Below are 15,990 nucleotides of genomic sequence, written 5' to 3' on the forward strand. Positions count from 1 at the left end.
GAGACTGGACCCCAATCGGGGTCAAAGCCCAGGTTTATTGTAGAGCTCAAAGCTGACCCCAAACCCAGCAGCTGCAGCCAACTGAAAATGGCGACTTGGAGTGTGCAGGGTGTTATAAAAGGAGGGAGTAAACCGGGGGGATTTGCCTGCCTGTCAATGGGGATACAGGAGAGCGTGGGGACCAGGGAAACAGGCAGGTAGGGGGACCAATAAGGGCCACCTAAACAGGCAGGGAGGGGGCCCGGTGCCTGAACCTATCACTCGACACCCTTGGTAGAAGTTTCTAGAGGGAGGGAATGGGCCGTCGAGTGATGGACAGGACACCAGGGAGGGGTTAAGGGAAGGATTCAGCCACTTTTGGGGAACACGGGGAGGAGGTAGGGAGATTGACATTAAAAAGGAGGGAGGAGGCAGCAGGGGCAGAACCATTATAACAGGGGGAAACTGGTATAAACCAAAGCACAACTTTACGGAACTAAAACATAGGAGAACACAGTACAACACAAAGTACCAACGAGTTAAGAAGAAAAAAAATCAACCATTAATCAAATCTTCAGTGGCAAGGTGCTTAGTTGATTAAATCCTTGCCACACTCAGATACATTTCCATGTAGCATGGTTCAGTCTATAAATAATGGAGCAGAACTTAATTTATCATTAGGGGCAGAAAAACAAATGAAGTAGTTTGTTGTCACCAGTTTTCTTCTGAGAAAATAACTGAGACAGTACAACAAATCATTTCATGCAAGCATCCATCAGAATTAAGCTGGAAATTACTTAGTCTTTGGAGTCAAAGTGGGTTTTAGTCTGATGTAATAATGCATTACTTCACCACCTGTTTCTGCTGAAATCTAATTTGATCCATTAGCTCTTACCATTTTCATACCAATTCTGAAGAAGAAACAGTATTGACACACAGCTTGTGTGAGTAGGTAATGAGTAGGTAATCATTATCCAATGAAAACCTGCCCTGAAAACATGCCACAGTTTAGGAGGATGACACAAGGGCATGACCCACGTTGGAATCCATCTGCAAGTAAGAATATTTTCAGCATTTCTGAAAGACCACCAAAAACAGTTTTTCTGTGTCTTCCAGTTCCAGCTCTTCCCTTTCGTTTGTGTAATTGCTTTATCCTCCCTCCTGCTTCTTGTAATGGCTTTAAACTTTACTTGGATTTGATTTCTGGTTTCTTTTCTTCATTTGGGTCCATCTCTGTTAAAACACAGTAACAGAGCAGCTGCATGTTTCGTGTGACTGCACCTGCAGAGAAATTGGAGACAGATTAGAACAACAGCCACCTATCTCAATTCTAATTACAAAACACATCTGACTCATGAAATCTGTCAGGAATGCTGTCTCACCTCTCTTTAGGGAAACAAACAATAAAAGCTAGTACAATAACTTTGTCCCACTCATTTTTTACAGAATCTTAAACTGTTTTGTTGATATCCTAGGGTGTTCTCCTTCTTAGGCATCCTGGCAAATAACTGAAGTAAAATCTTTTTTCTCTATAATTAGGAGTGTAAAATTGGTGGAATAAAGAAAATAAAACTAATAGCATACAGGGAAAGCTACAAGATTACTGAGTATTTACATACATTCTATTACTGCAGCACCACATCCTGCTTTCAGGGTCAGGTTATGCTATAAGCCTTCCTTACCACATCCCTCATCATGGATGTCTCACATTGTGAAATAACAAAAGAGCACCGATGGAGAAAAATTGAAATTTATGTAATTTAACTGCTGTAATTCAACAGAAGGCAAAATTCCATTCTTTACTGACATAAAGTCTATCCATTTTCAAATAACTGATTCAGTGAAGCTGGACGGTTTGTGCTACCAAGATTGTTCACACTTTTTACAATCATCAATCTTGGTTCAAATTAAAGACTTTTTCCTGATGTTTTGGCTAATGCTGAACAGTGTTTGCACAGTAACCAAGGCTTCCTTTCTTTCCTCTTACTCAGCTCTTCCTGCAGCTGGCAGGATGGGAGAGGGCAAGAAGTCTGGCAGGAAGATGTCCAGAACAGCTCACCCAAACTATGCCAAGGGTTATTTCGTGCTCTCTGGTGTCATGTCCAGCAATAGAAAAGGGCTGAGCAAGAAGTGTTTCCCCATACAGCTGTTGCTTGGAGACTGGCTGCACACTGGGCTGCCTGTGAGATGTGTGACTGATTGCTCTTGCAGCAGCAGAGCTTTTTCCCCTCTTCACTCACTAAACTTTCTTTGACTTGACCAGCAGGTCTTCCCACCTTTGTTCTTTCTTCCTGTTCTGTCCCTCGTGCTGCTGGGGGTGCTGATGAGCCAGCCCTGGTACTCAGCTGGGTCCGCCCACCACAACCCTTTCCATGAACAGATCAAGAGTCTTTTCCTCTTTCCTAGCAACATCTCCAGCAAACAAAGAAACTTACCCACAATCTTGTTAATAAATTGAGGTCTCCTTGAGGCAGGTAAATAGACTCCCAAGAAAAAGAATGGAATTCCAGATAAAGCAATGCCAATTCCAATCACTGAATTTATAAAGTCACTATAGAGTGGCACTACCACCAGAAATATTGTGCATATACAGAATATTATTGGAAAAGCCAGACTCAGCTGTAGACAGAAAAAGAGAACACAATGTTAATGAAATATTTACTATCTATAGTTACAAACATTATGATACAGACTTTTCTCTCTGAAACCCCCTCTGTAGAATTCTCTGCTCTTCCTCTCATATATCTGGCTATTTAGGACCACAAGCAAATTGCAGAATTATTCTTAACAGAACTGTTGCTAAATATTACAAAAGTAATCAAGTATGGTAACTCTGCTGTGCTGAAAGAAAGTGCATAGTGGCATGAAGTGTTTTTAGACAAAACCAGTAAAACTTGGGAAACAAGAATTACTGACTTTTTTTGAGTAGAGTATCAAAGTATGAGGTTAGAGGATCAGATACCATCGGAGCTAAAGGTGATCCACAGAGTTATTTAACTTGAGCAATTCCAACCAGAGATTTCTGCTGCTAGATAAAAGGCTAACTACTGTGTTAGGCTCTTGAGACATTCTCCAGAGGGCAGACAGAAGGGGTACTTATTGAACTAGCATATAATACTAGAGTATACTGACACAACAATCTCTTCTTCTTACCTAGCAGACAAGCTAACTTTCATGGTACAACATCAAAGGGAAACCACACTTTATGTCCTGACCAATCTGTAACCTTTAGGTCATACTTAAGATGATTTTAGACAGTATGTCTAAAATCCAGTACTTTTATATTATATGGAAGTCAGGGATTTTTAACAATTGTGTAATCAGTATTACCTTAAGAGGTCTTGGCCGATCTGGTTCTTTCCAACGTAGATATAACTGCCCAGCAATAGACAGACCAACAAAAAACCAGTAACTGAAGCTGAAGTAATTAATCAGCTTGAAGACATCTTCCACAGCCAGGTAAATAAGGGTCATAAAACACTGTCAGAAAAGAACAAGAGTTAGAATCTAAACCCAAAGGTTTGAAACTTACTGTTTATCTTGGTTTTTGCCTTTAAGTAACACCTTATACTCCTTAGTGTCTGGCATAATTTTGTGCCTCAAAAAATTACTCTCTCAGCAATCACCTTGATGACAGTATATTTTATCTCTTGTGAATTTTTTAAGTTTTCCTTTCAATAATTCATATTCTTGTTCTGAAAAAGTTGTCTTAATTCATTGACTGTATCACAATAAATTACATTCTTATTCAGGGGACTGGGTTTCTCAGCTGTGTTTAGATGCAGTAAGGATCTGAGAGAAGCACTTTGGGCTCTAGGAATTATTCAGTCTTGAGCAGCAGAAATCTTTTATATACAATATGTCAATTATTAGTTGCAGTTTCAAGTGGCTGAAAATGCAATCCATTGTAAACAGAATACATTTCTTATGGCATGGCTTCTGCTAAACTGATGTTCTGATTTCAGCATGAAATACAACACATACATGGACTAGTTCTTTTATATTTTTCTCATGTTATTTTTTATACATATATATTTTTGTACATTTTTCTAGCCCTGTGTTGAAGCTCCATTTTGAGGGAAGCTGTGCTGTGTGTCCCATCTAATTAGTTGAAAAGAAAAGCAATAACTTGCATTGAAGAGCAGAGCTGGCACAGGTGTGAACCTCTTTATGTGGATCATAGACAACAGATCAGGAAGGTGACCTTCCCGAGATCCTACAAAAAATAGCCTGAAAAAAAGCAGTAAAACACATGTTGAGACCACAGACAAGACAGAATATATTACAGAAAATCAAAGAACAACACCAGTGAAAATAAATGTTTACAACACTGAATTTCTGTCCTTTAAACTGGAACCTTCTTATAAAGATGTACTGTACAATAACCACTGAAAGGTAGGTAAGCTTTTAGAAACAAGCTGTTAACAACCATTTTTAAAAATCATCCTACAGGTAAAATAGGCAATATCTACAGTAACTGAAACAAATTTCTATTGTTTCACAAAATTCTAAAAGCTAGCACTGAAATCATTCCAGCTTAGGGAAGAATAGTTTTCAATGCCAACCAGAAGAGATTGCCAGGTCCCTAAAATGATGTCACTCAACCACATTCTCAAAAAACAAACACACAATTTTATTACCAACTGTTCTATATTGACTGCTTCATCAAATGATCATATTTCTTCTCAGTAGAGACATTGCAAATTCATTCAATGGATAGGAAGAATATTAAAATGTCTGAATAAATCTATCTAAAACTTTTGCTAGTTACATCCACAATCAGTGCTCAAAGAAAAGGTTCAACACAGTATCCTAAGCTTTCTGATTGCAGCTTCATAGCAGGAGCAAGGTTTTTAGGGTTTTTCCAAGTACAAAGTTTTAAAATACTGATATTAAAAGGTCAGTAAGTTTTAGATAAATACATTTGAAAACAAAAACTTGCTAGAATTACTCTATCAATTAAAATGGAAGGTAATGCAAACAATCAGAAGGCCTGAGGACTCATCACACAAAATTCATTTGATTCATTTTCACCAGACAAAATTCATTTGATCTTATAATTATGCTCTGCATACACTCAGGAATGCTTTGGGGAAACAAGGCAGTGTTAAGGGTGTATGTACACACACACACAGAGGTTTATTTAGATCCGTGGTTTCATTGGGGCTATTCATTATAGGTTGAGTTTTAAAAGTATTTTTGCCTCTCTCATAATAGATCAGCATAACAGTCACATGTAAAAAGATTTATGAACATTTGTCAAACTGAAAGAGGTATGCACTACCTTGATGATGCTAGAATTGAAGCATTAAGTCCTCCAAAGCAAGAAAAGGCTACAGCAATGGGAATGGTCCAGCTGAATATACCAAATATCCTGTCAGCAAATGTCTGATGAAAGGGAAAAGAAAAGGAAACATGAAAATATCTGCAAAAAAGAATATGTAAAAATATGATATCAGAGCTTTTGTAATACACTTGTATGGAAAAAATAGTAACACAGTAAGGACAGTTCATAATGCAGCACAAGGAATCACACAGCTCTCTTATTTATTTATGGATTCTAAATAAACACAAACTTCTTTAGCCAAGCATCTGAAGTCATATTTTCTGCTCACAAGGGAAAAGAAAATGTTTTGAGCATTTTCTTCCCAATCCTAATATATTTCATTATCTAACTGACCTACAGAACACAAGTGAGCATTCTTTGGATTACTAAAAATATTACCTAACCAAACAGGGAAATGCCATATTGCAGTGAATAACCACTGCCAACATCACAGCTACTGTTGATAGATTCTATTGTAGGAATCTACTCTAATTTCCTTTTTTTTTTTAGTTTCCTAAGTAGCACCTTTTTCTTTAGCTCCACTGGCAGGGCCTCTGGACTCTACTCTCACAACTTGGCAAATAACAGAGCAAGTGATCTCATCAATTGCTCAATACTTGATGTTGCTAGATAATACTGCAAGAAACTGTGGTGACTGTCCATGGTAGAGCTCTGAAACCAAGAAGTCAGGAGCATCAAAGCCACTGATTGCCAGCAATCTTGGAACTAAAACAAAAAATGGGTAATAATTTGCAATATACTGTCCTGGTCTATTCTGTTCAACTTCCTGGATGGAGAAAAAAGTCAGAGAGACTTAAAGTATCAGACAACACATTTGAAACATGAAGAAATTTAATTAATGCAGACTGACAGGTATTCCACCTCCCATCCTGGTGTGAGCATTGTACATATCTGGACAGTAGCATGAAGTGAGGCAGAAATGCCCTCAGGCTGTGTTCAGAGGACATGGCTGGAAGCCTTCCTATCCATCCCAAGCCTACCTACACATAACTAAATCACTTCCATCATTTCTTTTACAAAAGCAAACTAACAGCAAAAGAATCATGTCTACATTAGACAGCATGAAGTCACTTTTTAAGGAAACAGTATTCATGTATAAGTATTCAAACAAAGATTTGAACATTTTACATCTTAGCAAGCAGCAGTCCCCTGAAGCAGAATGTAATTTGTTATGATCCAGTCAATGAATTAAGACAACTCCTCCGGAACAAGAATGAGAACAAGAAGAAAACTCTAGTAAGCAAATGTTGTAATATTTTAAAGGAATATTTAAACCTGAACTGCTGATTTCTGAACCCAAACAATAAGTGAAATTACCAGACACAAAACTCCTGGAGGATTTTTTGTTTTACTATATTAAGTTAAGCTACAGAACAAGATGTTAGAGAATTAAGATGTTTAGTAAAACTGCCTAAAGGATAAGCATTTAGATAAGTAATATTAACAGCTAAAGCTAAAGAAGAGAGAAAAAAAAATCTATTAATGCAATCTTATGCTGAAGGATGCAAATTAGCTAATATAACATTTGGAGAAATTTTTTCCCTCCAAAGATTTTCTTTGCAATGATGTTGTTTTCTATTTCCTTTTGAAACATCTGGAAATGAGCCAGTGTGAATGATGGGTGCAGGACTAACTCAAAGGCTATTTCCATCCTGTAATGTGTATCCCATTGTTCTAGGAGATGCTAATACTGTTCCACACATCTTGGAAAACAACATTAATTCATATAAACAGTAAAACCCACAAACTATATACAGACCAAAATGCTACAGATTCAATGTATTCTGGATGCAGGCTATGTTCTACATCAGCTGTTGATCCAGCTCAAAGCCTAAATAAGTGATTTGCCGAGAGCTGTACAAGTCAGACTCTTCAAAAAAAAGAGTAATGTAGTGACAACCTCTACCAAACACTGTCATTTCCAATCTACTTTCTAATGCTGTAGTTAGGATTCATCACAGAGCAAAGGGTAGAGAAACTTCAAGAGCTAAACTTTAAGTGAGGCAATACAAAAGACTATTTCAATTGAGAATCATCTAAAAAAAGTTCAGCTTGGTTTGCCAAGTAGATCTCTCTGCCCACAAAATGATCTTTCAGCAAAACAAAGTTGAAAGGTACCTGAAGTTTGCCTAATCTATCTATTGATATTAACCAGCTTTACATGAACATAAAGACCCACCTGCCTGTAGGCAAGTGTTTTCTGACAGGGTTTCACCTTTATTTATAACAAAAATCAGCCAAGTTCATTACTACTACTCAGACACTTGAGTACAAATTTATAAATCCTTCAATACCCTCCTTCTAACAGATGCCAAGAAATGTCTTCTTCCAAGCTCAGCTATAGTCTCTTGTGAGCAAAGATAAACCCAAAGATCTCCACAGCATTTCTTGCTAAAAGAGTTACTGAAGTCTAAGTAAAAGCAGCCACGAGAAATATTCACTGCATGCATATCAGAGGATTATTCTGCATAAGAAGGCAGGGTAGAGGAAAGTACAACACAAAATCAAATTATCAAGCATGCACACTGAGTGCACTGCACCAAGAAGGGAAAGGGGGAGGGAAAAGTAGAAGAGTTAGTGGTTGCTTTCTGCTAAAACCACAACTGTACAATCATGGATCCTCCAGAAATAAGCCAGACCTGGGCTTTGAGCAGAGCTTCTCACCAATTCTACTTTAACTACCACTGCTTCTGGGAGTTGTAAAGTGCATGTATAAAAACAAATGAGCTGGCAATGGAGGAAAGAATAGAGCATTCACAAAGGCATGTGGAGGATGACAGGGGAGCCTACCTGGAGGTAGCTATAAGCAGAAACATTTAGTCCACCATAACAGGAGAAAACCACCACTATGAGGAAGGATATCATCTCAGGATTCTTCTGAGAAAGTCTAAAGAGCAAGAAGGATTAAGAGATTAAATTGTCATCTCTGCTATAGTCTGACAAATCCTGTAGTCCAGACTTGAATTATAACTGCTTCTAACAGCTTGGAAACAGAGAATTCAGAGAAGTGCTGATGTAACCCTTGCAATTACAGATACAGTTCTTTTATGCCCTCCCATCCATTGAATATGTAAGGTATACATGGATACATGCACACTGTAGGACGTGCAGCTGGAAGTGTCCCCTTTAGTTTTGATTTTTTTTTTTTCAAATATCAGGAAATAATAATGAGGGAAGAGGCTTTCCAGCCATGCACTTCTCAGCTGAACTGCCCTTGTTTAATCATAACTAAAATGTTACATTACTCCCAGAAGAATGGACAAAAACTGAATTACAGCTTTGTTTCAAGGCATGAATGACTGAATAAACTACATTTTATTTTTGTCCTGGGTTAGCTTGATCTCATGATCATCAGCTGGTAAGTTGTGAATGGTTTGCAAGAACACTTTTTTGTCCTTTTAAAGGTCCAAACAACAGTTCTGTACAAACAGGTTGAACTAAAAGCAGCAGAAATTCCAGCATCAAGAGCTGCCACAGCAAAATACACAGGATATTGCCTCACACTCAGTAATTCAGGCACACAGATGAGTAGCAAGACCCACATACATATTACAAATCACAAGATGAGAACTGTTTCATCACACTTAGCTGCACATTAGAAGAGTACTTAGAGGCACACAAGAAATGTCAGACTACACTGAGAGCATATGGAGGCACAAGCACATGTGAGGCTGGCAAAGCAGCACACAGTATTGATTGGAGGGACAAATGGAGAAATGCAACGAGAATGTAGCCTAACAGGAATAAGAAACTTATACCAAAAAAATACCCAAGGATTATCAGATGTTTCTGTTAGGAAAGTTTAAAAGGCATCTACAGAGCCTCTTCATGTTAACTTATTTCAAGATCCTATTGCCCAGGAGCTTTTCCAGACCAAGTTCTATTAACATTCAGAGCAGTAAGGGGATATATATGTGTGTATATATATATATGAGCAATCTGACTGGTATTTTGGAAACACAATTAATTCTGCTTTGAAATTTCTCTTGAGGTGAAGTATAAATACATTCCCACATTACAGGAAGATCTGGCAGTCAGAACTACAGTATGTTTTCTTAATTTTGAGCTTCTGAGGATTCTAAGGTGCTACTGCTTAACAAAAACAAACTCTTAATTAATGGCAATTAGGAAGCTGAACATGCAAAAAAAAAAAGCACCTCAGCAGAAGTTTTCTCCCACTGCCATAGATTACATTGTCAGGATACTGTATGACATGTCTCCCCACTGACCAAATTAGATTTATTGTCACATATATTAAAAGGAAGAGTGCCCATCAACCAAACCCAGAAAATTGTAAAGGTGCAAAAGAAAACAATTTAAATGTGTCTCTTGTAATTCTCATTTCAATTACCATGCTGTTGATCAATTCTACTCAAACAGACATAATTCTCTCAAATAATTGGCAATACCTTTACTGGGAGAAAAAGGTACCAGTGCAGTAAGAAGTCCAGCATAAAATTCCCACTTCATTTTTAGGTCACTGAATACAATCTTATGGCAAGAGAACCAGCACTACTCTGCTGCATTAATACACTGCATTCCTACTTGCCTGTAAGTTATCTCTTCTGTACAGCCCACATTAAAATTTCCAATATCAGCTCCAACAGTAAAACAGTTCCATTTATATTTTCATGGAGGTGCTGAAGATATTTGATCTAAATCTTCTCAGGTGTTTATCCTCTTCTTAGAGGATCTAAGGATCTTAAATCATCTCTCATAGCTAGCTGTAGAACAAGGGTTCAATGTTTCCCAAGTCTCTTACCTATCTCATACTGAAAATATAATATATCATTCCCAAGTTCAGCTCAGCTTTTCAGCTTGGACTTCAAAGCCAGAGAACTTCCATGCAGCTGCCCTCAGGAGTGTTGCATTGGCAGTGAATTACAGCAGGCTCCAAGAAAGAAGGCAAATAACTTACTGAACAACTCCCCCTCTAAAAGCAACTGCCTACCCTCAGTTTGAAGGTATGGAATGTGCTCTTCATCCAAAGAAACCTTACTGGGAAGTGCCTGTGCAAGCAAAGAAGAGGAACATGACACTGATGGCTAAGGAGAAGAGGATTCTCCTTTTCAGAAAAGAAGCCAGTGAAGCCAATGAAGGAAGAGAAGTAATACCCAAAAGGTCTAAGAAGAACTTCAAAATTCTGTCTGAATTCAGTTAGAAAAAAGAAGAGCTCCAGGTTGGCCTAGTTCTGCTGGGATGAGGAGGCTTAGGGCGGTACCCACTCTTTCGGCTCATGCACAGAAAATGAGGTATAGGGTCCTGATATCTTTGTGGTTAGTTGAGAATAGTCAATATTTATTAAATACACCAAAGAAGAATAAAACAGCTAAAACTCACAGCCTCCCACGTTTCAGTTTATTGAGGGAGCATGGCAAAGCAAAGCAAGCCTGCTCTAGCATATGAGAGCACCAGGGTGAACTGATGGATTTACACTGCACTCACAGGATGATATTCAAAGATGCAACTGAAGTCATCCTCTTTATCTCCAGTTTGCTGACAAAGCTGTACAGCTCCAAGAAAGAGACAGCTGGCTATGCAGGACAACTGTTTGCTTCAACCAGTTTTAGCTCTTCCAAAGGAAGAGCTAAAAGAAGTAAGTTGCCAAACACCACCTACTATAGGAACTCAATCAAGGCCCACAGACATGACCAAACACGGGAAGCAGGTGTCAAACTGTGCATTGGCAGCCAGTATGCTTCCAGTCAGGAGACAAAACAGCCCAGAAAGTGCTTGTGGAGCCAGCTGCCTCTTTCACAGACAAAAGCACAATAGTAGTCTCAAAAAACGTAAAAAAGGTTGTTCAGTAATAGTGAAAGATGAGGTAAAATGTCTGCTCTTTTTTATTTGTGTTTGTGCTACAGAGTAATTTTCATCTCCATAAAAGTTAATAGCAAAGGTTGTAATGGTTTCCATAAGGAGGTAAAACAGAAGTCAACTGTGAGACTCTGACAGGAATCACTGAAAAAGTGAGTGATTTGACACTATCAGCAACCATCTGAAGAGCATTTGCAGAACTTTTAAGCTGGCTGTTGCTGTATCACTTAAATTTCTTCAACAAAAATGCTTCAAAAAATCCATTTCTTAGCCCCAACACTGGGGCTATATCACATGAAGCCAATTGTGTTGTAAAAGGAGGCCATTTTATAACTTCTTTTCCCATATAACCCCTTGGTAGGATTTTTTTTGCCCCATCACCAAGAAAAACAGCACAGAATGTGATCTGGAAAGATCCTTTCATACTTCTTTTACTCAGAACTTTCAGTCCATTCAGGAACTGGAAATAGCTTCACTCCATCCTTTCCAGCTCAAAGCCTCTTCACTGAAAAGGAGAAAGCCACTTCACTTCTTCCCAAAATAGCAACAAGGAGGCTGAAATGTAACTGCTGCTTGATTGCACCAGAGACTTGAAACTGAAGCAATATTATTACCATGTTTCTTTAAAAATTCATCAATGTAATTAACCTACGCCAACTTGCACCAACTACATGAAGGGCAACTAGCAATCTGTAGCTTGTGTCACATGTAGAATATCTGAGCAGATCAAAGGGCCTCAATTTCATCAGATTTCTTTGAATAGCTTAATTCTCACCTCCTTTCTTCATTCATCCACTGAATACAATGCTCTAAGCCTTCCTAAAGATTCCACTGAGGATAGAACTCTCTTCCACCACCCAGACAATCTGGTTTTTGCTCATACCCTTACAATGATTTTTTAAGCATCTCAAACACTCACTTGTAACACTTGGTCAACTTACCACTGCCACAGCATCACTAGAGAGAACAGCATGAGAATCCAGCACTGTATAGTAAGCTATATTGGTCATAATATAGATAATAGTCACAATTGGCATAGACACTGCAATAGCCAGGGGCAAGTTCCTGTAAGACAAAAAAAATGCCAAAACTCCAAAACCCACAACTGCAGAAAAAGAAAACTTACATTAGTAACAGATTAAAGTTATTTATTTGTATCATGTACAATACAGAGAAAATTAATGAAACCAGCATAAAGATTTCAAAGAAGGTATCTCTGGAATCAGAGTTTGGTTTCTTTTATAACTAGAAATTCTAATATAGAAGACTGGAAAAAAAAAATCAGATTTTTATAGTAACTTAGAACCTAAATTATGTGTAAAAAGGGATTCTCTGCACCTGCTCTTCAAACACTCTTGCTTCAAGGTTTCCACATCTGTAGTAACAGCCTTCAAACTTACATGCTTTAAATGACTTCCTAATGTCCATGTTAATTTACCACATTTAGAACCCAAAGAGGCAAACTCTGAGGTTCTGCCCTCCTCCTCCCTGGGGAATGGGGTTGTCCTTTCAGCACTTCCTTCTGGAAATGATGCAGGGAGATTTATTAAACCAAACCCCTGTTCTCATCTGCACTCATCACAGCAGAGAACAAACTAACTGGGCTGCACAGCAGAGGTGCAGATCTAAAATTGCTGAACAGCTATGAGCCCCTGCATATGGTGTATCCTACTAGCAAACACAGGTCTAGAAAGCTACACAAAAACAAGTCAAGAGTAACAGGAAACTGCTAACCTTTAGATGTGAGCAGGTTAGAGTTAACTGTGAGATAAACTCACAGGCCTGAGTGTGCAGCTCCATGGAAATACATTTTTAATGTGTGGCTTTGGCTTTTCTCAGTCTTATTCTTCCCTCAAACCTCACAGAAATATTCAAATGTTTCAAAAAGGGAAGCAGAATTGAGAGTGTTACTCTCACATTTGCCCAGTTTGAAATCAAACACAGCAGGGTGACATTGATGTGCATTTGCCATGAACATTGTTTTCAGTAACAACAATAGAAAACCTCCAAAAAACAAAACCCCAAAGCATAAAAATTCTCAGTCTGACTGAAACTTTGCAAGTTTCCTCAAAAACTTCCTGAGGCCCAGAAGTCCAGCTGTTTCTGTCTGCTGCCATGGAAGCAGAAAAACAAACAGAGCTCACAATCCTCCATATAAATCAGTAAATTAGTAACTGGGAGTTCTGACTCTTCTATAAGGTTGCACACTCATAGTAAGAGACCCATGAATCCCAGCACAGAGAAGAAAAAGAAGCAGAAAACTGTCAATTTAATTCAGAAATATTACACAATGTAACAAAAATCTGAAATAGCATTTTAAGGACTTTGCATCATCCAAGATTAATGCCAAGGGACGATGTCAAACGTAATTTGTGCATTGCAACTTTTGGGTGGACAAGCATGAAGGCACTACCAATCAAGTGAACATGAAAAATATGTAATTCTTGTAGTAATTTTGTAGAAGTCTGAAATAGCTCATTATTCTCAATAACTGTCAATGCAGAAAGCTGAAATTTGAAGTTCACTTTACCAGCTACCATTCTACCAAGAATGAAGCTTGTATTAGGCACTGATGCCTAGAGCAAATGATGATGAAGAAATTTTCATCAGCTAAATATCTTGTGAGAAAAACTGTTTTTCAAAACAATGCATCTAATAGAAGAGCTATCAAACTGATAACAGAGAACACTATCTAACTTAAAAAGAAAAGGCAGTGCAACAATACTCAAAAAAGAAGCTTTCCAGCAGAAAAAGCCATGATTTGAGGGACCAAATGACTGATGAAAATACACAATGTGTGTCTTCCGAATATGTGTATCAAATCTTTGCAAGAGGGTTAAAGAAACAAACTGTCAATCTGGAATTCAATCTAACTAAAAATAGCTAGGTTTTCTTTAAAGTACTTATCCACTATTTTAATAGATAGCTTTCCTGGTTAGATAAATGCCCAGCATAAAACTCAACATCCAACATAGAAGGGAATAAACTGCAAAGCTAAAAATCAGTCAGGAGAACTAAAAAAAAAATCACATTCTTCTTTATCATTCAGCTATAGCAATCTGGATGCAAAAATTATCAAAGGGAATCTATTCTAACATAAAAGTGTCTGCTTACAGACTCACAACTGGGCAGAATTAGCAAGTCATACTTTTAGAGTATAAATTAATGGAAAATATTAATATTCCTTAATATGAAATCAGAATGATTGCACAGGTAAACACAGACAACATTTAGATACCACTGAAACAATAACACCTATTATAATAAATTGTAACAACATCTTGAACTGAAAGTTTATCTAGCACTGAATACAGCATCCTGCAATCATCTACATTTAATTGTTCTTGTGTTTTAATTTCTTTTTCACTTTTAATGGAGTTTAGTAAATATTTGCTCTTGGCCATCCCCAGCCTCACCAGTAGAGCAGTTCCAGTCATTTCTGTATAAGCTCAGAATTTATTAGTGAATAACAGCCACAAGCCCACCAACCTGGGACTATCCCCATTTAGAAAGCTCAAATCATTTACCTTTCTGGGTTTTTGATTTCTTCTGTTACATAATTGAGCGTATCCCAACCAGAGTAAGAAAACAAGGCAGAATATAATGCAAGGGAGATTTCTCCAATATCAATAGAGGATCCCTCAAAAGAGTTCTTAAAGTGCCCTGTGTGTCCTGTGTGGAAAAGATGCAATGAAAAACAGGATAATAAAATACAGTAAGTAATATTTTTCCATAGGGTTTCCACCTCACCTGATTCCTTCAAATCTGCTTATTAAGAACTTTTTTCCAATTCTACTCCAAGTTTTAGCCATGAGAATGGCATGGCATTTAAAACTACTATGAATTATTCTCTGTGTATGATACTGTTCTACAATTAAACACCTGGTTTGTCCACAGTAGTGCAAGAAGTTCAGGAACATAAAGTTCAGACTAAAATATAAACAATTGGCAATGGCAGTACCCAGGTTAAGTGTGGGGGTCTATAACATATATATATTTAGAAAATAACCCATTCAATTCTTCTATATCCTTTTAAATTTTCAAATATTCAGCCTATGCATAAAACAAAGATTACAAGTGACTTAGATAACTATGGCAAGAGAACCCCACACAAACACCTACAGGGATGTTTGAGGTTTTGCTACTAATAATAGAAAACTAAGAAAAATTAACAGAGAATAAAGTATTCCTGTTAAGATAAAATTTTCCTAAGCTAAAGTGTATGTGTGGTTTTTGGACCAGTATTTGTGAAAACTTGTGCCATCTTTTGACTGTAAGCAAGCCAAGACAAGTTCATCAACCATAGTTTAATATTAAGACTCTATATAGATATATAAACATACACAAAACCACCAGAAACAGAAAGGCAGGTTATTGTGCAACTCCAAAACGTGCCCTATACTATGCATCCTGAAGTGTTGAGACTCCATTAAAACTGTAATATTTGAAGCCTCTAAAATACCTTATTTTTCTTTCCTACTTTTTATCCCAATCAGACATTGCTACTCCCTTTGAACAGACACAGGTGGAGTAACTGCTGAGTTAGGAACAGAAAATGGAGACAATGTCAAAGAAATCAGATGTGAACAAGCTTGGTATCTACGAAACAAGGGATGGGCAGATGTGCTAAGGACTATGGTGCTCACACATGCATATTCTTGATTGGTTCACAGTAATTATCTTGCTCATGAACTTTCAATAATAACCAGTTAGAGCAAAGGACATAAATTGTTAGATTGCCAGGGAAAGACAGCCCTTTATGGCAGCTTTGAACACATGGTAATTTTCTTAAGCTAACACACCAACAAATTGTTCCCAAAGAAAGGGCTAAGAACAAAACTAAGTTC

General features: G+C 37.7%; 1 protein-coding gene across 9 annotated transcripts in view; it reads right to left on the reverse strand.

The window, feature by feature from the left end:
• SLC7A6 (solute carrier family 7 member 6) overlaps window positions 1–15,990 on the reverse strand; it is a 26,387-nt gene continuing 10,397 nt past the window's right edge. For 8 of the 9 annotated variants that reach the window (XM_077184839.1, XM_077184842.1, XM_077184836.1 and 5 more), the window contains 7 exons: window positions 14,671–14,815; window positions 12,085–12,208; window positions 5,264–5,367; window positions 4,113–4,209; window positions 3,310–3,459; window positions 2,415–2,598; window positions 1–1,260 (listed from right to left, as the gene is read on the reverse strand). In XM_077184839.1, coding sequence (XP_077040954.1) covers window positions 1,166–1,260; window positions 2,415–2,598; window positions 3,310–3,459; window positions 4,113–4,209; window positions 5,264–5,367; window positions 12,085–12,208; window positions 14,671–14,815 — 899 coding nt within the window. In that variant the 3' untranslated portion in view covers window positions 1–1,165. Of the gene's footprint in view, window positions 1,261–2,414; window positions 2,599–3,309; window positions 3,460–4,112; window positions 4,210–5,263; window positions 5,368–8,116; window positions 8,214–12,084; window positions 12,209–14,670; window positions 14,816–15,990 lie in introns of all 9 variants that reach the window. The other variant, XM_077184843.1, reaches the window with a different exon arrangement.

The sequence above is a fragment of the Agelaius phoeniceus genome, chromosome 12 (assembly GCF_051311805.1).
Source record: "Agelaius phoeniceus isolate bAgePho1 chromosome 12, bAgePho1.hap1, whole genome shotgun sequence".
NCBI lineage: Eukaryota > Metazoa > Chordata > Aves > Passeriformes > Icteridae > Agelaius > Agelaius phoeniceus.